The sequence below is a fragment of the Odocoileus virginianus genome, chromosome 6, assembly GCF_023699985.2.
Source record: "Odocoileus virginianus isolate 20LAN1187 ecotype Illinois chromosome 6, Ovbor_1.2, whole genome shotgun sequence".
NCBI lineage: Eukaryota > Metazoa > Chordata > Mammalia > Artiodactyla > Cervidae > Odocoileus > Odocoileus virginianus.
In genome coordinates this window covers 12,024,889-12,049,181 of record NC_069679.1, presented here as the reverse complement: position 1 = coordinate 12,049,181, position 24,293 = coordinate 12,024,889, and the positions used below count along the sequence as shown (strand labels likewise).

The 24,293-nt window shown below is 35.5% G+C and overlaps 1 protein-coding gene across 12 annotated transcripts in view; it reads left to right on the top strand.

Annotated features, from left to right (window-relative positions):
* The window catches only part of MYO9A (myosin IXA), a 240,889-nt gene that overhangs the window by 119,182 nt on the left and 97,414 nt on the right, over positions 1-24,293 (top strand). For 11 of the 12 annotated variants that reach the window (XM_070468755.1, XM_070468760.1, XM_070468759.1 and 8 more), the window contains 2 exons: positions 3,130-3,325; positions 16,206-16,325. In XM_070468755.1, the coding sequence (XP_070324856.1) occupies positions 3,130-3,325; positions 16,206-16,325 (316 nt within the window). The remainder of the gene's footprint in view (positions 1-3,129; positions 3,326-16,205; positions 16,326-24,293) is intronic. The other variant, XM_070468761.1, reaches the window with a different exon arrangement.

Here is a 24,293-nt window from a genome sequence, read left to right as displayed (position 1 = left end):
CGACTCAATGGACATGAATTTGAGCAAACTCCAGGAGATAGTGAGGGACAGGGAAGCCTGGCGTGCTGCAGTCCATGGGATGCAAAGAGTTGGAAACTATTGAACGACTGAATAACATCTTATGCACAGACATCTTTCAGTAAATAGATGCTGCAGTACTGTGTGAGCCATGATCGATTGAATCCATGAATGCAGCACTGTAGATGCTCTGAAGATCTGACTGTAAAGTTATTTGGGGATTTTCAGCTGTGGTTTTGGTCAGCATTCCCAACCCCCATGTTGTTCAAGGGTAAACTATATAAGTAAAAGATAACAGAAAATAACTAATGAAAGGAGAAAGAATCACAGATAGCAGAACAGGTAGCAGAAACAAAAAAGGGGATTTAACTACACACTCTCTAGATACTTATAAGATGTGAACATGTTTTGCCGATAAATTTGACAGTGTAAAGTTGAAAATTCCATGAAAAAATATCACCAAAATTGACACCAGAAAATATAGGAAAACTTAAAAACCCTATGTTTATTAAGTAATTTGAATCAGTAATTTAAAAGTTTCTACAAAGGGAATTCCAGGTCCACATGGTTTCACTGGTGACTGCTTTAAAGCATATCAGCAATACTAGTGTTACACATTTTTCTTTCAAGTTTGAGATACCTTTAAAACGTATAAATGCATCTTCAGACATAACAACAAATATCTGAGCTGGAAATACAGATTTGGGTTTCATCATTTTAGAGTTTAAACCACAGTTATGGTTGAGATAAACTGATGTAAGATGATCAGAAAATATGAGTACACAAGATGAAACTCTAAGAATTTTCAATACAGAACCAACAGTGGGGACTGAGAAGGGATAACACAAGATGTAAGTAGTAAGTCATAAGCTGCATTGTCATAGAAAGCAATAGAAGACAGTTTTAATGGTGATGGGATTAGTTTATGAAATGTACTTAGGAATGTAGAGATATGAAGACAGAGAGCCAGGACCATTACGTTGGGAAATGTTGATGACTATTAACATGGAAAAGAAATATAGAATTTTAGGTTTTACAAGAAGTGTAGTTGTTAGTAGGACAGAATGATCTTTGGAGTAGGGCAGACTGATGTTTTAGTTCCTGTAGCAGTGCTTATTGTGTTTGACTTCTGATGAACTTCTTTCTCCCTCTGATTACTTGGCAGGGAAGTTTGGTTTATATTTGCACCTGCTTTACTGAGTAATTGAGAGTTAAATTAGCTATGTGTCATGCTTAACTTAGAGCCTGGCATGTGTCTGCCCTCAGTCTTTGCTGCTGCTGGCCTTTTGATTTGAAAATTCTTCCTCAGTTTTACTAACTTTTATAATATATACTTTTGCTCAAAGGGTACTTAGGGACAAACTAAGCACCAAGACTTTTGACTTGTTTCCCACTTACCGCTGTTTTCGGGAGAACCAGGAATTATTAGGAAAGGAAAGTCCCAAAGGTAGCAAGATGAGTCCAGGCTGCCTTGTGGACCTGAGCGTTGATGACATCAAACTAGGCATGACCCTCAGCGAATTCTGAGTTAGGGCTATTCTGTGAAGCTGCACTGACATGAAGTAATTTACTCACCAGTCCTTCCATCTGGGTGTGGCTATAGTCAAATGCCTAGACTCTATGTATCCCGTCTGGGACCTTCTTCTAGGAGTGTAAGTTTCTTGCTCTCCTTATCTTATTTTGGGGTATTTAAACTCATTTTCTTCTGTTCTATCATCTCTTACCTCCATTGGCAAGAGGTTTTAACTGGCTATTTACATTCCTTTGGTAATCTTATCCAACTTTAAAAATGTATATGCTGATGATATCCAAATGTGTTTTCTGAAATCTGTTAGACTCTAGGCACATGTATCCGTCTGCCTACTTGATGTCTGTATGCAGACATAGTATAGTGGTTAGGAGTGGCTATGTTTGAACCTCTGTTCTTCTCATTAATGTGTGATAGGGGCCAATATAGTTAACTTTTCTGTGACTCAGTTTCCTCATCTATAAAGCAATAATAATAATATCATCCATCTCAAGGACTTGTTAAGGTATATCTATCTCAAGGACTTGTTAAGGTGATGAAATGAGGTTCAGTGAGACAACGTGTGTAAAATACGTGTGTGCCATTTACTTAGTAACTTCTCAATAAATGTTGCTTGCTGTTGTCATTATTTTCAGCATCTCAAACTTCACTTGGACAAAACTTGTCTCCTGATCATCATTTTCTATACTCATATCTTTTCTTTTCTTAAGTCTTCTCTATATTAGTATACATAGTACCTCCACCTACCTCGTTGTTCAAACCCAAAATATAGGTGTTAACCTAATTCTCTCATTCACTCACAATGCTCTAATTCACCAGCAAATCCTTTGCCCTTACCTCTAAAAAATGTCCCAAATATGTAACCATTTTCCTTTTCCTGTAGTACCATCCTCATAGTCCAAGTCACTGTCAGCTCTTATTTGGAATACTGCAGTAGCTGGTCTCCTTTCTCCATTCTTTGTACAATTAATTCCCTCAGTAGCAGTCAGTGATGTTTATAAAACATCAGTTCAGTTCAGTTCAAAAACATCAGTTAGTTCATATCATTATCCTTCCAGTGGCTTTCCTTGACACTTGAATAAAGTCCAAACTCCTAACTCAGTCTTATGTAGCTTACATAGCCTATTTGTATCCCTTTTCCTGTACCTCTGTCACCCTTGCTGAGAATGCTCTAAGCCTTAGTTTACTTTCTCCTAACTTCTGCAACTTAGCACAACCTATAGGTAATAGGTGTTCCTTTTGAGTGAAATGTTGTTCCTGGTCTTCTCATTTCTGGCTTCGTTTTATTACTCAACTCTCTTTGTTGTTTTATGTGATAGTCCCTTAGAGAGTCTCTCCCAGACCAATGCTTAACAAGCTGCAATGTGTTGGTGGAATGTTCATTCTAATTTAAATGAATTATAGAATTAAATAGTTTTAGGCTTGGATGGGATTTTATAGAGGATATCTATCTGGTCCATCTAGCTGGCTAACGCAGAAATCACTTCTATACCCTTATTCAGCCACTGTTCAAATATGTCACCCATTTTTTTCTTGGCTTAATACATTTTTTCAAAAATAACACTGGTATTTTTTTCATGTAGGATTTCCGGGAAAAAAATACAGATCATATGCGCCCTGACATTGTAGCTCTTCTGAGAAGTAGCAAGAATGCATTTATCTCTGGGATGATTGGAATTGATCCCGTAGCTGTTTTCCGATGGTCAGTTCTCCGAGCTTTTTTTAGAGCCATGGTTGCTTTCAGGGAAGCTGGGAAAAGACACATTCAGAGAAAAACTGGTAAGCAATAGACATCAGTGTTCTGCCATGCTTCTTTTTTTTTTTTTTTTTCTTTTTTTAAACCATGCCCTAACATCGTGTTTCAGATCTGAGTGCTGGTGAACTTTATGTATGTGTGTATATATATATTATTAATAAATATTGATAGGAATAATGAGTGTAAAGCACCTGGTATTTCTTAGGCATACTGACATTGGTAAGATTTTTAAGCAAAAAGTGAAATTATTATTTAATAGTATAGAACTTAATATTGATACTGTTCTCTGTTTTCTTCTAATGTCATAGTTTTTACTACAAATGAAACATAATGTTGAAGCATAAATCAGGAGACAGAAAAATTAGGATAGAGGTAGTATAGTATAGTGGATAACCCAGCTTCACTTGTCATCTCTTTTGTCATCAGTTGAATCAGTTGTCATCTCTTCTCTTGACTGATTTTGTGACTGTTAGCTGTTTTACTTGGAGTGTTAATAGCACCTTCAATATTATGAGGGTAAAATTAGATAATACATGTAAAGTGTCTGCTTATGAAGTGTAATTTCTGTTTCCTTATGCTTAATTTAGTTAGCTGAATTTTACTTTAAAAGTTAGAAATGGATAAAGCTGGGTACTCTTGTGTGTGCCTCCCTGCTGTAGCTCTAACCTTAGATAGACCATGGCTGCATGGTGAGGATTTTCTAGTACATATGTAATCATTTAAAATAATATTTTTCTGCCAAGAAGCCTCAGCAGAAGTGCGAGAGGATACACTTTGTGCTTTCAGGGCTCCTAACCCACTCCAGTATTCTTGCCTGGAGAAATCCCATGGACAGAGGAGCCTGGTGGGCTGCCGTCTATGGGGTCGCACAGAGTCAGACACGACTGAAGCAACTTAGCAGCAGCAGCAGCAGGCTTACTTATGTGGCTTTTTGGCATGTGCATTAGCAGTGAAAATTTAAATTTGGCTGTTATATTTTTTAAATGAATAAAATATTAGAAAGATTGTATTTCTAAAATGAGAGGCAAAAGTAATTGAATTTCATTTCTGTACTTCAGATTATAATGTGTGTGAACTGGCTTTTGTGAACAGAACTATATATATTTTTTGAAAATAGAAGGAAAATCTTAAAACTGCTTTGCCTTTGCCAAAATTATTTCTAAGAGGCTATCTCTGCAAAAAACTTGAAACAAATTTAAATTGAGGTATAATGCACATATGACATTTTATTAGCTTCAGGTATATAACATAATGATTCAGTATTTATATATACTGTGAAATGATTCCATCCATCACTATACAGAGTTACAAAACGTAATCTCTTGGCCACTTTCAAATATGTACTGCATTATTGACTACAGTTACCAGCAGAAAATTAAAAGGAAAAGTTTTTTTTTAAAGATGCATTCTTATTTATTACAGTGGACATCAATTTATCAATATTGAAAAATGTGTCAATTCTGGAAATTGATACACACTCTACTAAGACTTAACTAAGACAATAAACCTTTCTTATATTTACTATTAAATACTTTGATTTTTGTAAAAGTTACATTGCATGTTCTTTTGGTATTTATTATTTGTGAAAGCTGGTTCTGTGTATATTAGTATTAGTACAAAGACATGCAATGTTACTAATGCTACTAATGATCAATCAGCTGAGCCTGTATTATCTCTACTTTGATAATTTCTAGATTCTTCTTGTTTTCTAATCTAATTTCTCTTTCTGGCCAGATAGAGCTTCTGTGTAATAAACTCTTTTATACTGGGATATGACATGTATGCATAAAAGTGCACAGAACAAAAACACAGTTCAGTGAATTATCACAAAGTGAAAACACTTGTGAAACTATCTTCTAGGTTAAAAAAGAGAGTATGACCAACATGCTAGAAAGTCCCCCTTGCATAAACTTTAAAAATTTCCCTTTTTATCAAGAAAGAAAAAAAAGATAGTTCATTTGCATTTTGAGACAATCACTGAGCAAGCAGGTTTGTTACAGAGAGTAATTGTATTACAGTATATTAGTGTCAGTGCCAAAATTTAGCGTTTTTCCTCCCTCTGTACCATTTACCTCCTGCTCTTTTCTGGTGACTTTAAAATAAAAGGATTTTATAAAAATTAGAACATTGTAGTATTGCAGAATAGAAACTAACAGAATAACTGAAAATGGACTAAGTAGTAGATTCAGAACTTTTATAATCACCATAAGTAGTATGCAGATATATCAAAGTGAAACAGGAATTAGAGATTATTTAAACAGAAGTAGAACATGTGACACTCCACTCCGGTACTCTTGCCTGGGAAATCCCATGGATGGAGGAGCCTGGTAGGCTACAGTCCATGGGGTCACTAAGAGTCAGACACGACTGAGCGACTTCACCTTCACTCTTCACTTTCATGCACTGGAGAAGGAACTGGCTACCCACTCCAGTGTTCTTGCCTGGAGAATCCCAGGGACAGGGGGCCTGGTGGGCTGCCGTCTATGGGGTCGCACAGAGTCGGCCACGACTGACGTGACTTAGCAGCAGTAGCAGAACATGTGAAAGGCAGAAGGTAACCAAGTTCAGATTTTGAATTAGAGTAAGATATCAAAAATATTATTTCTAGTGGAGAAAGAAAATGTAGAATACAGAGTGCAATATATTTTCACTTCCTTTGAGATTCTCTTTTAAAGGAAATATCAGTGGACTCTTAGCTAATTGTCAAGAAATACCTTGTTGCTGAACCTGCCCCCCCCAAAATCCTTGATTTTCTTAAGGGATTCTCTAACATCATTCTTCATCATCAAGCCAGCTGAGCACAAATGAGAATATCAAATTTAAATTTTCTTTTGACTGTTATTTTTTCTTTTTTATAGACTTCCATATTAGAGAACACAATGCCATTTTAAGACCTTTAAATAAAAATTAATTCAATTAGTTGAAGAATAAATTTGTTATAGTTGTGTGTTAATAGCTATGGCAGTTTATTAGGAAACCATAAAATATTCTTAGTAGAGTCATGTAAACAGGCAGTTTGAATGAGGTTCCATGTTGGCCCTGCTGGGAAGTAAAATTAGAAATGGTAATGATTTTTCTGGTCAACCGTGAGGTATGGAAGAACAGCTATTCCAGTGGTGTCATCTATCTTGCCTCTGATTTACTCCTTCTGAGTAAGAAAAAGCCTGGACTAGAGAGCACAGGGGAGATCATAACTTGACCATGAGTTATACAGTATGTTGCTGTGAGTGCAGTGATGCTTAAAAAGACTAGGGAGAGACAGGAAATTTAGCTGTGGCATTGGCATAAGAGGCAAGAATGAGAATTTAAAGTGTCATTCAATGTCTTCATCTACAGGGAGAAAATCTGAAGCCATTCATATAGTGTCTGTAGGTAGAGATTGTTAATGGTTCCCACATAACCTGTTCCTCTTCACCATCCCACACCGTGGACTGCATGACTCTAATGTACTCCCATTTGTTTTTGTAATTGGGAGAAGGATTCCTGTGACGATCCCTTTCCAGAAATAACCAAGTACTAAAACTCATTTAGATATCACCTAAATAGGGTTGGACATGACGTGGCAACTAAACAACAAGGACAAATAGGGTCTAGGATTTCTCCTGCATTGGCAGCTGGGTTCTTTACCATTAGTGCCACCTGGTAAGCCCTGGATCTAGGATTTCTATGCAGTAGTCTATCTGCAATTCTGCCCAGTACTTAAGACAATTAAATGCATTTTTCTTAACAACAAAACCCTGACCATTACTAATAAATTAATTCTGTGTTAGGCTCTATGGTGTGGTGATTAAGGGTTTATTAAGGGTGATTTTAGATTGAATGTCAGTTCAACAGTGGAGACAGGACTTCTGAAAATGTGTCTCTTCCATAAAAGCAACAGGAACACTTGCAAAAATTGTCAGAATAACTTTGCTGGAGCTCAAGAAATTCATCAAAGGCCTGCAGTAATTTGGAAAGTGTACATACAAGAAAAAAGACTGGATATTATTAATGTCAGTGCATTTTATAGTGTTTAAGCTTGAACTACTCACCACCCTCCGTCTTGAGCTCTACAGTAGCCTTGAAAACCTATAGCCTAGATGTGCAATGAAAATCAGAAGTGGGACAACCACTGGAGGGAGTAGAAGAGGGCTGGCACTCCTTTAGAACTCCATTCCCAGAGAGTTTTCATTATTTAACCTATTTGGTAGTTTCATGGAGGACCCCACTTAAAAGGCTATCTTTTAACCTGACTTGGAGCTTTCCCGGTATGAATAACCTTTGATCTAGGGGTTTTGTCCAAAACAGTCAGAAGCAGTTGTTGAACATTGCACCTCTCTGATACAATAGATAACAGTTGGGGCAAAAACTAACCAAAACATTTAAAAGGAACACCTGTGGAATGAGGTTTCCATAATGGCTATGAAAAGTTTCATGGGAATTTAGGTGGCTAAGCACATGCATAGGACTGTGTACGTGCCTAGGGCTATGCTCAGTAAAGACCTGAAGAGATTCTGATTTCTTATCTCAGGATAACATTCAGGTTTTGTGTGAGCAGGGTAAGGCAGAGTTCTAAGCTGCCTAGCTGAATGTTGTAGGTATGCTTCAATGTAAGCACTCAATGACCCTTGACAAAGACTGGGAGAATTACTTTTTTCAGGCATGTAAAGATATATGCCTCCAATCATTAGCTGTTTATTAAGCTAAGTGAGCAGAGGTTTCCATGGTCACCTGTGACAAAGAATACAAACTTTCAGAATTAATTCAGTAATGTCCTAAACAAATAGCAACTATAAGAATCAGCAGCACCAGTAAATCCTGGGGAGAGAGAGAAAATCTAATTTTCAGAGTTGCCATGTTATATTATTTAAAATTTCTGGTGTTCTATATAAGATTTTGAGACATGCAAAGAAATAACGAAGATATGACCCATACATGGGGAAAGAAGGAATCTGTAGAAACCTATCTCTGAAAAAATCCAGGCATTGATATTGCTAGACAGAATTTTTAAACTGTTTTAAATATGTTTAAAGACAGAAAGACAACCATATCTGAAGAACAAAAGAAGAGTATGAGAACAATGTCCCACTAGATGGAGAATATCTAATTTTAGATACTCACATCAGTTTTGAAGTGGGAAAAAGTGTACAATAACTGAAATGAGAAATTCAGAAGAAGGGTTCAATAACAGATTTGACTAAGCAGAAGCCAGAATCAGTAAACATGAAGACAGATCAGTTGAGTTGAAGAATAGGAAGAATAAAGAATGAAGAAAATAAGCAGAGCTTCTAGACCTTTGGGACACCATGAGGCATATAAACTTTTGAGAGTCCAGAAGGAAAGGAGGGAAAGGGACAGAAAGAATATTTCAAGAAATAATGGCCCCAGTCTCCTTAAATTTGAAGAGAAAATTAATCTATACATTTCATAAGCTCAACAGATTATAAGATGGGTGAATTCAGAGATTCAAGCTTAGATGTATAATAATTAAACTATCTAGAGGTAAAGAGAGACTATTGAAAGCAGCACATCATGCACAAAGTGGGCTTTCCAGGTGGTGCTAGTGGTAAAGAACCGGCGTGCCAGTGCAGGAAACATGAAATGTGGGTTTGATCCCTGGGTCAGGAAAGTCCCCACACCCACTCCAGTGTTCTTGTCTGGAGAATTCCATGGACAGAGGAGCCTGGCGGACTATGGTCCATAGAGTCTCAAAGAGTCGGGCAGGATTGAAGCAACATAGCATGCACGCATGCACAAAGTATCCTCAGTATGATTGACAGTTGATTCATCATTAGAAACCATTGAGGCTAGAGAACAATGGCATTGGCATATCCAGAGTGCTGGAAGAAAAGAAGTCTGTCAATCAAGAATTCTATATTCACCAAAACCATCCTTTAGGACTTCCCTGGTGGTCCAGTTGTTGTTAAGAATCTTTCTGCCAATGCAAGGAACATGGGTTTGATACCTGGTCAGGGAAGATCACACATGCTGCAGAGCAGCTGACCCCATGTGTCACAACTGCTGAGCCCACATGCCTAGAGCCTGTGTTCCATAACACAGAAAGCCTTTGTGCAGCCATGAAGACCTAGTGCAGCCAAAAAAAGAAAAAAATCCCCAAACACACATATACACAGACACAAGGAGAACTACCCTTCAAAATGATGGTGAAATTAAGACATTCCCAGGTAAACAAGTCCTGAATGACTGCTACTGGCTGGCCCACAGGAAGTAGTGAAGGGGGTTCTGGCTGACATGAGAGGACACTAGACAGTAATTTGAAAGCATATGATGTAATAAAGAGCACCATTAAAGGCAACTATAAAGTTCTACTTTGTTCTATGTAAAAGATAGTATAAATGTATCTTTTACATTTTGTAACTTTAAAAAATAATTTTGTAACCTTTTTTTCCTCCAATCTAATTTAAAAGACAACTATAAAAAACAATAATTACATATCTCTGTTGGAGGGCGTGTCATTTTAAAAGCTGTAATTTGCATGACAGTAACAGCATAAAGGAAAAGGATGGGAATGAAGTTACATAGGAGGAAAGTTTTTATGTACTATTGAAATTGCTGCTAAGTCAATTCAGTCGTGTCCAACTCTGTGCGACCCCATAGACGGCAGCCCATCAGGCTCCCTCATCCCTGGGATTCTCCAGGCAAGAACACTGGAGTGGGTTGCCATTTCCTTCTCCAGAGCATGAAAGTGAAAAGTGAAAGTGAAGTCGCTCAGTGGTGTCCGACTCTTAGCCACCTCATGGACTGCAGCTTACCAGGCTCCTCTGTCCATGGGATTTTCCAGGCAAGAGTACTGGAGTGGGGTGCCATTGCCTTCTCTGACTATTGAAATTAAGTAGGCTTTAATCTGGGCTAGAATGTTATAAAGCAAGATGCTAATTTTAATTCCCTGTTAAGAAAATAGCTAAAAAATAATATAGTAATAAAATAAATGACCAGAATGTTTAAACAGTATACTAGATAACATGTATTTAGTACAAAAGAAGATTGTATTGAAAGAATAAAGGAACAATAATATGTCTCTAAACATATGTGGAGACTAAGTAACACAGTTCTTAATAACCACTGAGACAAAGGAAATCACAAGGGAAATTAGAAAATATTTTGAAATTAATGCAAGAAAATATACACCCAAATCTAATGGGATACAGCTATAACAGTGTTTAGAGGAAAATTTATAGCTTCAAATACCTCTATTAAAAAAGAAAGAATATCTCAAATCAATAACCTAATGCCTCAACTTATGATTCTAGGGAAAAAGGGCAAGCTAAACCTAAAGGAAGAAGTAGGAAGGGCGTTATTAAAAGGAAATAAATAGAAGAAAACAAAAGCAAAATCTACTTGTTTTAAAAAGGTAAACAAAATTGACAAACCTCAAGGTAGGACAGACCAAGAAAAAGAGAAAGGAGACCCAAATTACTAATTTGGGGAAATAAAGGAGAGTGTTGCTACTGAACTAATGGAAATGAAAAGGATTATAATACTATGAACAGTTGTATGGCAGCAAATTAAAATCTAGTGGAAATGGAAAAATTCCTGGGAAGATGCTAACAGTGTATACTGACTTCAGAAGAAATAGTCCGAAAAGGCCTGTCACAGGAAAAGAGATTGAATTAGTTACGAAAAAAATTTTCCCACACAGCAAAGCCAAGAACAGTGAATTCATTGATAAATTTTACCCAGTACTTAATGAAATGAAAAATTAGCACCAATTCTTTATAAACTCTTCCCAAGAAATAGAAGATAGGGGAATACTTTTGTTCTCATTTGGTGAAGACAGTATTACCAGGATACCAGATAAGACATCACAGAAATGAAAACCACAAACCAATATCCCTCAACAAAAATCATCAACAGAATCCTTATAAGCTGAGTTCAGCAATATGTAAACAATATTTTATACCATTGTCTACTGACATTTACTCAGAAATTCAGGGTTGGTTCAGCTTAGAAAAATCAAGTCAGTGTAATACACCACATTGATAGAATAAAGGACAAAAATCACATCATCACCTCAACATACACAGAAAAGGCCTCACAGAAGTGAATACCTTTTCATGTTTTTCATTCTAAAAATGCTGAACAAATTAGGACTAGAAAGAAGACTTCCTTAGCCTGATAAGGGAACCTGTGAAAAATCCATATTTGATGGTGAATAACTGAATACTTTTCCCTTAAGATCAGAAATAAGACAAGATATCTGCTTTCACATCTTCTATATAACATTGCCCTGGAGATACTGGTAAGAATAAACAGGCAAGGAAAAGAAAGAAAAGACATCCAAATCAGAAAAGAAGAAACCATTTTGTTTATAGATAGCATATTGTGTATAAAATTTCCTAAGGAATCTACAAAAAAATCTGCTGGAGATAATAAATGAGCTCATTTAGAGTTGTAAGGCTCCAAATCAGTATGCAAAATCAGTTGTATTTCTATACACTAAAAATGAAAAACGTGAAAACAAAATTAAGTTGGTGCTCCAATTACAAGAGCACCAACAAATATAAAATTCTTATTAGTAAATTTAACAAAAGAATTGCAAGGCTTGTTCACCAAAGCTGCAAAATATTGTTGAAAAAATTTAAGGAATACCGCAGTTAATAGAAAAATATTCTGTGTTCATGCATTGAAAGGGTTAATGTAGTTAGCTGGCAATAATGGATCTTACAGATTCAGCATAGTCCTGTCAAATCCCCAGCTATTGACAAGGCTGATCCCAAAGTTGATATGTAAAGGAATCTAGAAATGCATATGAAGGGTTTGGATTAGGCACTGGTTTCTTAGGTATGACACCTAACCATAAGCAACCAAATACAAAATGGGATAAATTAGACTTCACCCAAATAGAAAACTTTTGTGCCTCAAAGGACACTATTAAGAACTGACAACTCGTAGAATGATAGAAAATATTTATAAAACATGTATCTGTTAAGGAACTGGTATGTAGAATGTAAGCATTTCTTGCAGTTCAATAGTAAAAAAGGCAGGTTTTAAAAAGGGCAAAGGATCTGAAAAGACATTTCTCTAAAGAAGATAAGCAAATAATCAATAAAACGCATGAAAAGATGCTCAATATAATATGTCATCAGGGAAATGCTTATTGAAACCACAGTCAGATACCACTTCACTTCACAGCTGTAATTGAGTAGACAGGAAATAATGTTGTTAGGGATGTGGAGAAATTGGAAGCCTCATATGCTGCTGGTGAAATGTAAAATAATGTAGCCACTTTGTATAACACCCTGCTAGTTACATTTTAGCTAGTCATGCCTCTCTTAGGTAGATGCCTAAAAGAATTGAAAACAGGTGTTCAAACAAAACTTGTACCTGATGTTCTTAGCAACATACTAGTAGTAGCCGAGAGATATTGATAGAAATAACTCAAATATTCATCAGCAATTGAATAGATAAAGTGCTATATCCATACAATGGAGTACTCTTCTGTCATGTAAATGAATGAGGTACTAGTACATGCTGCAACGTGGATGAAGCTTGAAAACATTTTGTTAAGTGAAAGAGTAAGGCACAAAAGGTCACATACTGTATAATTCCATTTATATCAGTTTTCTCGAATAGGCAAATCTATATAGAATATAAATTAGTGTTTGCCTAGGACTGTAATGGGAAAACTGGGAGATGAGAAGGGAAGTGATAGTTTAAAAATATAGGGTTTCTCTTCGATATGATGAAGGTATTCTAAAATTTATTGTGATGATGGTTAAACAGCTTTGAGAATTTTACTAAAAACCTCTGAATTGTACACTTTAGATAAGTGAATTGTGTGCTATGTGAATTGTATTTCTATGAAGCTATTATATACAAACACACACAGAATGAATGTCTATAGTGGCTTTATTTATAATAACCCCCAAGTGGAAACATCCAAATATCATCAGTGAAAGAAACAATAACCAAGTTATGATATATTCCTACCTTGTTACATTATTTAGCAATTAAAATACTAAACTACTGATAGGATGAATGAGTCACAAAAATATTTATCAGAAAGCCAGACATGAAAGAATATGTAACTGTATGGTTTCATTTAGTTTAAGAACAGGTTCAATAATACCTGGATCATTACTTGGTTGACTCTGGGAGGGGTAGGGATGGCATTTAGCAGAAGGGAATACAAGAACTAGTTGAGCTGATGAAAATGTTCTATATCTTGATTGAGGATTCCATGATATAGCTATCTGTTTAAGCTTATCAAACTGTATACTTGGGATTAGTGAATTTTACCATATGTGAAATTTGTCTTTAAAAAATGGCCATTAAAAATATACCTTTAAAAAAGGTGTGAAAATTGGCATTATAGAAACTGTTACAGGGATCAGAGATATGGTTTCAGATTTGAATGCTACAAGGAATCTGGAATTAAGCCCCTGTTATGTGGTATAAGGAGCTTCAAAGAGCTTGAACTTCTCTGTCACTGAAAAGATAATTGAAAAATTGTTATTTATTGGTCCTGCCTAGGAGGAACAAAACTAATCTTATCAATATGTGTAAGGCCTTGGATAAAGTTTGAAAACAAAGGTTGACTAAAAAAATCAGTGTTCTGTATCTTCAGCATGCATGGGTTACAGCTGTTAACCATGCATGGGAATTTATGTAGTTTGATGCATAATCTCAGACTGAGAAATTATCCAGACTAGAAACTAGCACAAGCAAACACTACATAAGCCTTTTAAGAGCTTGAGACTCCACTGCACATGCACTTATAAAACCGTCCTAGGAAACCAAACTGTCTTGACAGGGAGCTGATGAACACAGCAAAGAGAGGCATATCACTTTAAGGTTTGGAAGTAGTATTAGAGTCTGTAAAGCAGTCTTTAAAAATTGGTAAAGAGTTAAAAGAAGGCATAGAAAGCAAAATGAAAGAATTTTCATTCATACCTGAATTGTAGGTACGCTGGTAAGACACAAAACGATCACAGATAGAAAATTACCTGTTATCCAGTTGAAATTGTGCCTAGTCGGGCTTCCTTGGTGGTTCAGATGGTAAAGAATCCACCTGCAATGCGAGAGACCTGGGTTCGATCCCTGGGTTGGGAAGATCCCCTGGAGGGGAGAGCATGGCAACCCACTCCAGTGTTCTTGCCTGAAGAATCCCAATGGACAGAGGAGCCTGGTGGGCTACAGTCCGTGGGGTTGCAAAGAGTTGGACACGACTGAGAGACTAATATGAGTACAATGACTGTTAATTTTGAGTGAGTTTTAACTTAAGATTACATAATAATTTAGTATATTTAATATTTTGAACTTTTATACAAAATACTTTAATATCATAATTTTCTTAAATTATTTCTTGACTGCTATATATCATTAGTTATTGAAGGGCCTGAAAATCTGGTGATAACTTTAGAAAAGTGCGATTTGGATAGAGTATGAGTTGAACTCGCCAGGTGTTTTTTCCCTCTAATGGTCCCCCTTCACTGATAACCTCCCAACTCTACCCCACCATGTTACTAGCCAAATGTAGGCTCATCTGAATCTAAGCATTCCTTCTCCAAGCACCCAGTCAAGGTGGGAGATTATTGAGAATAGAATATTTTTATTGAGGTATCTTTTGACTAAGAAATGGTGGTAACTTGGTCAAAAAGAAAACTTGTCTCTTTTGAAACATTGAACACTTGCAACTGTGGACTCTCCATGCTAGATAAATGAGATAATGTTTTATTAGCTTATTTTTAAATTAACTAGTATGAATTCTTAAAATATTGTACAAAAACCTGATTATGTCTATATCAGATATACAAATACGTATACCTGTGTCTGTCTATTATAATCTGTTGTTATGGCATCATAAATTTCTGTCTCCTTAGCTGAAAAGTTGATGCCTATTCTCTGGGTGTTGGTATCCAGTTTAAAGAATTATAGTTTGATTAAACCATGCTTTGCAAACCTCTTCGAATTACTCTGCGTCTGTTTAACTTTTAAAATGATTCTTCCTCGAGAACTATTCATAGATAGTATCTTATTCCTAATTATACAGTACGTGCATACTAGTGGAACTTTAGTACATAATTATGTGTTGCTTAATTTGCCTCCATCTGTTTTTAAACTATTCACTTTTGTGTTTTAAAGGCAAAGTTACTTACATTTGAACTTAATGTCCTAACTCTAGAGATGTTCTCCGTATAAATGAGTCTCAACACCTTCCAAGCCTGGAAAACCCGAATTCTCTTTAACTCCATTTATTCCTAATATTTATGGTACAATCTTCCTTCTCTCTTTACTGCTCGAGTGACCCACTGTTTCAGTAACACTGATCTGGGGCTTTGGTTCTTGCTTGAATGTGCTCTCTTCCCTTTCTTCCCAATAGTTAATTTTGACAGATTCTCCAGCTTTGTTTTCAGATTCATAAATACAGAAGTGCTGCTGGGTTTTCCTGTTCTGTGGTGCTTTTCTTTCTACTTTTTCAACATTGACACACTTGGATTTCCTACAAGTGTGGTTAATTGCAAGATTTGTGAAAGTTTAACTTTTGGTAAATTGTTTTGGGTTTGTTTCTCTTTGGGATTCCATCAATGTTTCTTACTTTGTTGCCAACTATATTATAATTATATTTCAGACCTGATAAAAATGAGTCCATTAAAAAAATGGCACCATACAAATTGTTTTTGTAATTTCCCTAGTATTTTAAATTAGAGATTTTTAATATGGTGTTAACACAACAACATGTTGAATACTGAAAAAGAATACTTTGAATACCTAAACAGGACCTTTATTTGTGTGTGTGTGTGTGTAATTTCTTCAAATTAATTGGAAAAATTATTATTACCTGATACATTTTTATGTACTCTTAAAATAGTTGGCAGCATTGTCCTTGATTCTCTGTTGGTGTGGGCTTATATAATGCCTTTTTCTTTTTTCCATTTTTTTGTTTTTCTTTTGCTTCCTAAGGACATGATGATACAGCGCCATGTGCAGTTTTGAAAAGTATGGATAGTATTAGCTTTCTCCAACACCCAGTCCACCAGAGGAGCTTAGAGATTCTGCAGAGGTGCAAGGAAGAGAAGTACAGTAAGGCTGCAAATCCTGTTTAATAAACTGTGTTATCACATCCATTTGGAAATGGAAACCAGGAGCATTCTACACCTGGGTGGAACCTAAATGGAATAGACAATGTGACTTCTATCATCTTTTGACCAGAGAGTCTCGGGATACCACCATTGAGACTTTCATTCTTTTTCTTGATACAAAGAAAGAATTGATATATATATAAAGATAATATACATATTCTTTTAATTTGAGTGGCTATTTATCTATGATCCTTGAGTTGTTTGGTTACAAACTTTTAATTGATTTCCATTTTTGTCTTTAAAGTATCCAAGTGATGAGTAAAAATGAGTATTGATTTTTTTTTTTTGAACTTTATTGAAATCTAGTTGAGGTAGAATAAACTGCAGGCCAAAGCGTACGGTTTTGACATATATGTGAACTCATCACAATCAAGATAATTAACATATCTAGCAGTGCCAATAATTTCTTCTATCTCTTTTGAATTCCTGCTGATTTTTATGCTTATTTATACTTGAACTTCAACATCAGCAGTGTATCATTGGCAAATGATATCATTTGCTTTCATGTATCATTGGCAAATCCACTTAGTTTGACTATAATTCTCCTATCAGACTTTGCCATGTCTGGTTTGGAACAAAACCACCAGTTAATGTTTTGGCTTAAGGAAGAATGATAGAATCATAATGGGTGTTCTTTTTTTTTTTTAATATAAAATTGGTGTGATGCCCTTGGTCTCCATTTTCTCCTTTTCTATATTTGTTCTACTCATTCTACATGAAAATGGATTCTTTTGGTTGTGGAATTACTGTTGTTTGGCTGTTGCTATTGCTGTAGTGAGAATAAAGGGATCCTTAAGAATACTTAAGAATACTAATTCAGCAGTTTGCATATAATATGCATATAATATGATGGACCTAAATTAGTTAGTCTTGTATTTTGAGCTTTTTACTGACCACAGATTTACTTTGCTAACTTCACAATTCTGTGACTGAAAGTCCATGGAATATTAGTGTTTAATTATCAGTAAAAGGAGAGTATAAGTAGAATTCCTAAAGGCAAATGTTGTGGATTCTCCCTTCATTTCTTCTTACTATGCTGTTTTGGTATAAGAAAATGTGTAATACATTTTGAAAAATATTATTAAAATATTTTCTCATTCTAGAAAAGCAAAGGTAAGTATTTACTTTAAAAAAAATACATCTTTAAATGTTACTCTTAATTATTGCTCTTGTTTTTAAAAGGTATACAAGTCTTTATTCCAAATACACATCTTCCTTTTCTAAATCTTTTAATCCAGTCTACAAAACAGTCTACAAATCATTTGAGGGGGCGCTTAAATGAGTTCTTTTTAACTTTTAAATAATTCCAAGTAGTTTATTTGCTTTGTCAGTTTTCATGACTCACAGGCCTGATTGTTTCCAGGTAGGTGTGTATGGGTGTAGAATAGGAAGGCACCAATTTCATCATGAGCTATAGGAGGATATTGTACATTGAACTCTTGCAAATTTATTTCTACATTTGTGGAAGTGGACTTTTCCATTACTTTAGGTAGTTTATGCTATTTTCCATTATAGTACTACCAATAATTACAATTTTATAATATATAAAATTATAAATTCAAGTTTGGGAGATTGTTTTTAAAAAGTTAGGGGACTAACTAGTGTTAAATAATAGTAATGGTGAATTGATGAGGTAAATGAACCCTGCCACAGGTAGCAATGGCAAAACCTGGAAAAAATTTTAACGTAACAATTTATTAAAAACGCTGGAAAAGAGACCAAAAATACTAACAGACCAAAAAGAAACAGAAACTAGTGGGAAGTTTATTCTTTAAAGTAAAGTAGTGGGTAGAAAGAAAGAAAGTGAAGTCGCTCAGTCACGTCCCACTCTGCGACCCCATGGACTGTAGCCTACCAGGCTCCTCCGTCAATGGGATTTTCCAGGCAAGAGTACTGGAGTGGGGTGCCATTTTCTTTTCCAGGAGATCTTCCTGACCCAGAGATTGAACCCCGGTCTCTCGCATTGTAGGCAGATGCTTTACCGTCTGAGCCACCAGGGAAGTCCATGTGTAAGTAGTGGGTAAGAATTGAGAATTTGTAGCTTTTTACACAAGGTGCTCCGCAACTTCCATAGCTCCAGGAACAGAAAACCACAACTATATGGTTTGAAGTGTCAGAGGACTAAGTTGAGGACTGGCAAAGAAGCTTGAAGTTTAAGAGGAAAATCCTGGAATGGAGAGAGCTGCCAAAGGCTAACACCCAAACTTAGAGCCATCCATACCTGGCTGACTCTCCTGAGTATTTGGGGGAGACTATAGGAGCTCTGTCGAAGGGTAGTATAAGCCACTTCACTGACAGCCCAGTGGTTAAGACTCTGCTCTCAATGCAGAGGATACGAGTTCAATCCCTGGTCAGGAATTAAAATCCTGCATGCCACACAATATGGCCAAAAAGAGAAAAAATAAGTAAATAGAATTGCAAACCAAATAGGAAATTTTTGAAAAACACAAGTGCAGTTTACTGATTTTTTTAAACTGAGGGCCTTTTGTTATCTCTTCATAGCTCCTCTTAGGGGAGAGCTGAATTTTTACTGTCTTTAGTTAGGATCCCAGAAGTAGAGGTGGGAGAGAAAGAGGCAAAAAACTAGAGTGGCTGAAATGGTAGATGAAAACTTCTCATGTTTGAGAAAAACTAACTTGGAGATTCCAGATCATCAGTGACCTCCAGCTAGAACCAATACAAAAGAAACTCGCTACTAGACACATTGTAGGCAAATTGCTAAATGCCAGAAATATAAAAGAAATCTTGAAAGCAGCCCAGAGGAAATTGCATTAAATACAGGAGAATGCAGACATACCTCTGAGCAGTTTCAGAGCTGAATCTAGATCACTGTAATAAAGTAAATGTCACAATGAAGGGAGTCACATGAATATTTTGGTTTCCCAGTACACATAAAAGTTATATTTATGCTATACTGTAATCTACCAATTGTTCAATAGTTTTATGTTGGAAAAAAATGATATACCGTAATTAAAAATACTTTATTGCTAAAAAATGGTAACTGTAATCCAAGCCTTCAGGGAGCAGTAGTTACATCAAAGATCACTGATCACAGATCACTGTAACAAATATTATAATAATGGAAAACTTTGAAATACTGCAAACATTATCAAAATGTGACACAGAGATACTATGTGAGCAAATGCTGTTGGAAAAAAGGTGCTGATAGACATGCTCAACACAAGGTTGCCACAAATCTTCTTGTAAAAAATGCAGTATCTCCAAAGCATGATAAAGTGAAGTGCAATAAAGTGAGTCTTGCTTATAATGATATGATTAACACCTGTCTTCTCATTGAAAGTAATGGAGGCTGAAATTTAAAATCCAATAGAACAACACAAGACCCAGAAAATAAAAACAGCTATAAAAGCTATGATTTATAGTTTGTGGACAGACAAGTTAATTGTCTATTAGAAGAATAATCAAGTCTGCAGAAAAATATAACAGAATTCATTGTTATTACAATGCATCATCCACAATGTCCAATCATCAATTAAAGAAAGTATCTTTCAAAAGTGAAGCTGAAATAGAGACTTCCCTGATGGTGATCCAGTGGCTAAGACTCTGCCCTCCCAATGCAAGGGGCTCGGTTTGATCCCTCGTCAAGGAACTCGATCCCACATGCCACAACTACGAGTTTGTATGCCACAACTGAAAGATCCTACATACTGCAATGAAGATTGAAGTTCAAAGATCTTGCGTACTGCAACTAAGATCTGCAGCAGCCAAATAATATTTTTAAAAATAGTTTAAAAAAGAAGCTGCGATAAAAACATTTAGATAAATAGATAATCTGATAATCTGAGGGAATTTATCACCATAATATGTGTTCCAAGAGGAGAAATAATGGTAATTCTTTAGGTTAAAAGGAAATGACATCAGATAGTAACTTGGATGTAGAGTAGAGGTTGGTAAATGTTTTCTGCGAAGAGTCAGATGCTAAATATTTTAGGCTTTGTGGGTCATATGTTGTGTTGAAACAACTCTGTTCTGAAGGGAGTTATAGACAATACATAAATAAATGAGCATGGCTACATTCCAATAAAATTTTATTATAGACATTGATATTTAAATTCCATATAATTTCCACATGTCACAAAAATACTCTCATTGATTTTTTTCCCCTCAGTCATTTAAAAGTTAAAATCTCTTTTAGCTTACAGGCCATGTAAAAATAGGCAGTGGGTTTGATCTGTACTCTAGTTTACTGATCCGTGAATTATTATAAGGAATAAAGAAACCAGAAGTAATACATAGGTATAAAGATATGACTATACATATTTTCTTTCGTTATCTAGTTCTTTTAAAAAGATATATGATTTCTTTAGGGTAAAAATTATGATATTGTTCTGGGGGTTCAAAATTGTCCATCAATTTTTTGATACTCCTCCCTTCATAAGGCACATGCAGTACTTAGTGATTTCCTTCTAATAAATTGAATGTGGCAGAAGTGACAGTGTGTGACCTTTGAGATTTAGATATAAAAGGTATTGTGGCTCTTCCTTTTCCATTTCATTTCTGGTCTCCCACCTTCTCTTTACAATGATTAGTCTCTGAGATTTGCAGGGAGGAAATTAGAAGAGGGGGAAGAAATTAGGGTTCTTAGGAACATGAGCTGCAATTCCCACAAAGATCAGGAGCCCTGGAAAGGGAAGAAATAAGATGCTGGGAAAAGAAAGAGTGAGGGAGGGTGTGATAGAATGTTACTTCAATGTAAACCCATACTTCTGACCTTCTTGGGATATAAGAGACTGTAGTGTTCATGAACAAGATGAGGGACCAGCAATTTATAATTTATATAATTTATATATAATATAATTTATAATTTATATAATTTATATATAATATAATTTATAATTTATATAATTTATATATAATATAATTTATAATTTATATAATTTATATATAAATATAATTATTGTGTAATGCCGCTAAAGTGCTTTGAAGAAAACCGATAGCTTTAAATCCTTATCTAAGAAAAGAAATGAGGTTAAAAATCAGTGATCTAAGTTTTTACTTTATGAAGCTACAAGAAGAAGAGCATATTAAACCCAAAATAAGTAGAAGGAAGTAAAGAATAAGGAACTAAAACCACTGAATAGAAAGCCGACAGCATTAGAGAAAATCAGTGGAAACCAAAAGAGCAATTTTTGAAATTAATAAAGCTCGAGTTCCAGCACTGATCAGTAGAACTTTCTGTGAGGATGAAAATGTTCTCCAGCTATGCTCTTCAAAACTGTAGCCATTATTCACATATTGTTATTAAACACCTGAAGTTTTTTAAAAATTTTAAAACTGAAATTTAGTTAAATCAGCTTAAATTTGAATGGCCACATGTAGCTGGTGGCTATTGTACCTGGATAGTGTAGTTCTAGCCATTCTGATCAAGAAATATGAGAGAAGACAAAAATACTGTTATTTGAAATGAACAAGACATTTACGTATGATATAAAGATTGAGGAGAGATAATGAATATTTATGGCAGTATATTCAGCAGCTTAGATGAAACAGATAAATGCCTTGAATGTTAACAAGTTATCAAAATTGATCCAAGGAAAAATAGAGAATTTGTGTAGTCTTTTGTCAGTGATTGGATTCATAAATAAAATCTTCCCACACTTGGAAACAGAAAAGTCCAGACTCATATAGTTTGGATAACCAGTTTTATTTTAAAAACGTTTAAGAAAAGAATAATACCAGTTCTGCTCAGCTATTCCAGAAAACAAAGGAGCAAGGAATACTATACGAATCATATCATGAGGCCAGTATAATGATTCTAAGACCAAAATTAGACAGTGTTACAAGAAAAGCTGGGCTGGATGAAGCACAAGCTGGAATCAAGATTACTGGGAGAAATATTAACCTCAGATATGCAGATGACACCGCCCTTATGGCAGAAAGCGAAGAAGAACTAAAGAGCCTCTTGATGAAAGTGAAAGAGGAGAGTGAAAAAGCTGACTTAAAACTCAACATTCAGAAAACTAAGATCATGGCATCCAAACCCATCACTTCATGGTAGATAGAATGTTTAAGAGAACTTCGATCCTTACCTTATATTATACATAAACATTAACTTGAAATGAGTCATATAGCTGTTTGCAAAGAATAAAATATTAAATTTACAGAAGAAAACCTGAGAGAAGATCTTTGCAGTCTTGGGGAAAAATTTATTAGATGGAACATAAAAGCATGAAGTATAAAAGAAAAAAAAAAACATTATTGAAGTTCATCGAAATTGAAAACTTGCAAGATATTGTTAAAAGAAAAAGCATCTCACAGCCTGAGAAACAATATTCATAATAATTTATAATACATAACTGATAATGGACTTGAAGACAAAATATGAAAAAACTGCAGTAAGAGAAACAGACCAGTCAAAACCAGTCAAGAGGTTTAAGCATACACGTAGAAGAGAAGATACATGAGTGACCCCCAGGCTCTTTAAAGATGGCAGCTCTGTTAGTCACTCAGTGTGTCTTCTTTGGCAGCAGTTTTTCCTGTACTTGACCAACTATATGCTTACAATGAATATGTTTTACAGTGTATAAATTTTGCCACAATTTAAAAAATTAATTGCTTATCATGAAGCCTGACATAAATTACAGATATGTAGAAGAGACTATTTTTCATGGAATTAAGAATATTAAAAATAAAACTATAGAAACCCCTGGAAATGTCCGCACCTTATTCATAAGGGCTTCCTCCAGGTCAGAGTGAGAACCAGCAGCCTGCTTGCCTATTATTGAGGAAGGCTCCAGTTCTTGGAAGACCTGAGGTTTGTGGCAGGGCACATAGATTATGACATGGGGACCTTCACATTACTCTCAAAAGAGAGATGAGAAACAGCCTGGCATTTGGAGTTGGGCAGGTCTAGGCCCAAGTTCTGGCTTTGCCACTTAGCCCTTGTGTTACTGTGTGTGGAAGGTGTTTCTCAGAGCTTCAGTTTCCTTCTCTGAAAGGTAGTCCCTCTGCACAGGGGCAATGCGAGACTCAAATGTGATAATGAATGCCAAAGCCCTTTGGCTATTGCCCTATACAGAGACTTGCACTAACATAATTTAAAATAGTTTAAAAATGTAATATGACTAGAATTTCTGTTTGAAAATGGATCTGCAGAAACATGTACAAGGTAAGCCTGGAGGAATGTCAGGGAGCTGTTTTTATTGAGTTGGTAGAGTATGGCTATTTATCAAATTTTGGAAATCTATATGAGTAAACAAACATGAAGGTCTGCCTTACAGACAACCACAGTAATAATAACAAAAATTGAATTTTTTGGGGGGGAAGTGGGGCACTCTGCACTGTTCATGGAACCTTAGTTCCCTGATCAGGGGTTGAATCCTTGCCTTCCACAGCAAAAACGCAAAGGCCTAACTACTGGACCATCACGGATTTCCCTGAATCTTTATCGTTTAAAGTTGCATAAGAAACCTTCATCTATCAGGGGAAAAAAAATGAGTGAAATAAATATGAAACAAAATATGAGAAATAAGTACTATAATTTAAAATTAATAAAAGTATGAATAGATTTACATCACCAGTTAGAGTCTCACAGTGGGTTTTTCAAAAAGTTTAAATGATATCATAAAAGAAACGTGCGCAAAAGAAACACCCTATTGCGTTACAAGGAAGATACTCCAAAAAAGGGAAGAAAATTCCCTATGAGCAGTTTACAGTTTAAGAAGAATTTAAGAACACGAATCCAGTAAAGCAGTAGCACAAATTTAAGACTATGAAATAATCAGAATGATGTTGAAACAGGTTTTGAGCTAAAAGCAGAGGCATAAATCAACACCTATGTGATCTCAATAAATAGAGGAAGCGTAACTGAAAATTGCATTAGTAGTATTAAGGAAAGGCCTGAGATGACTGTGTGTCAATGTGCAGGAGAGAAGGATGGGTGTGGAGA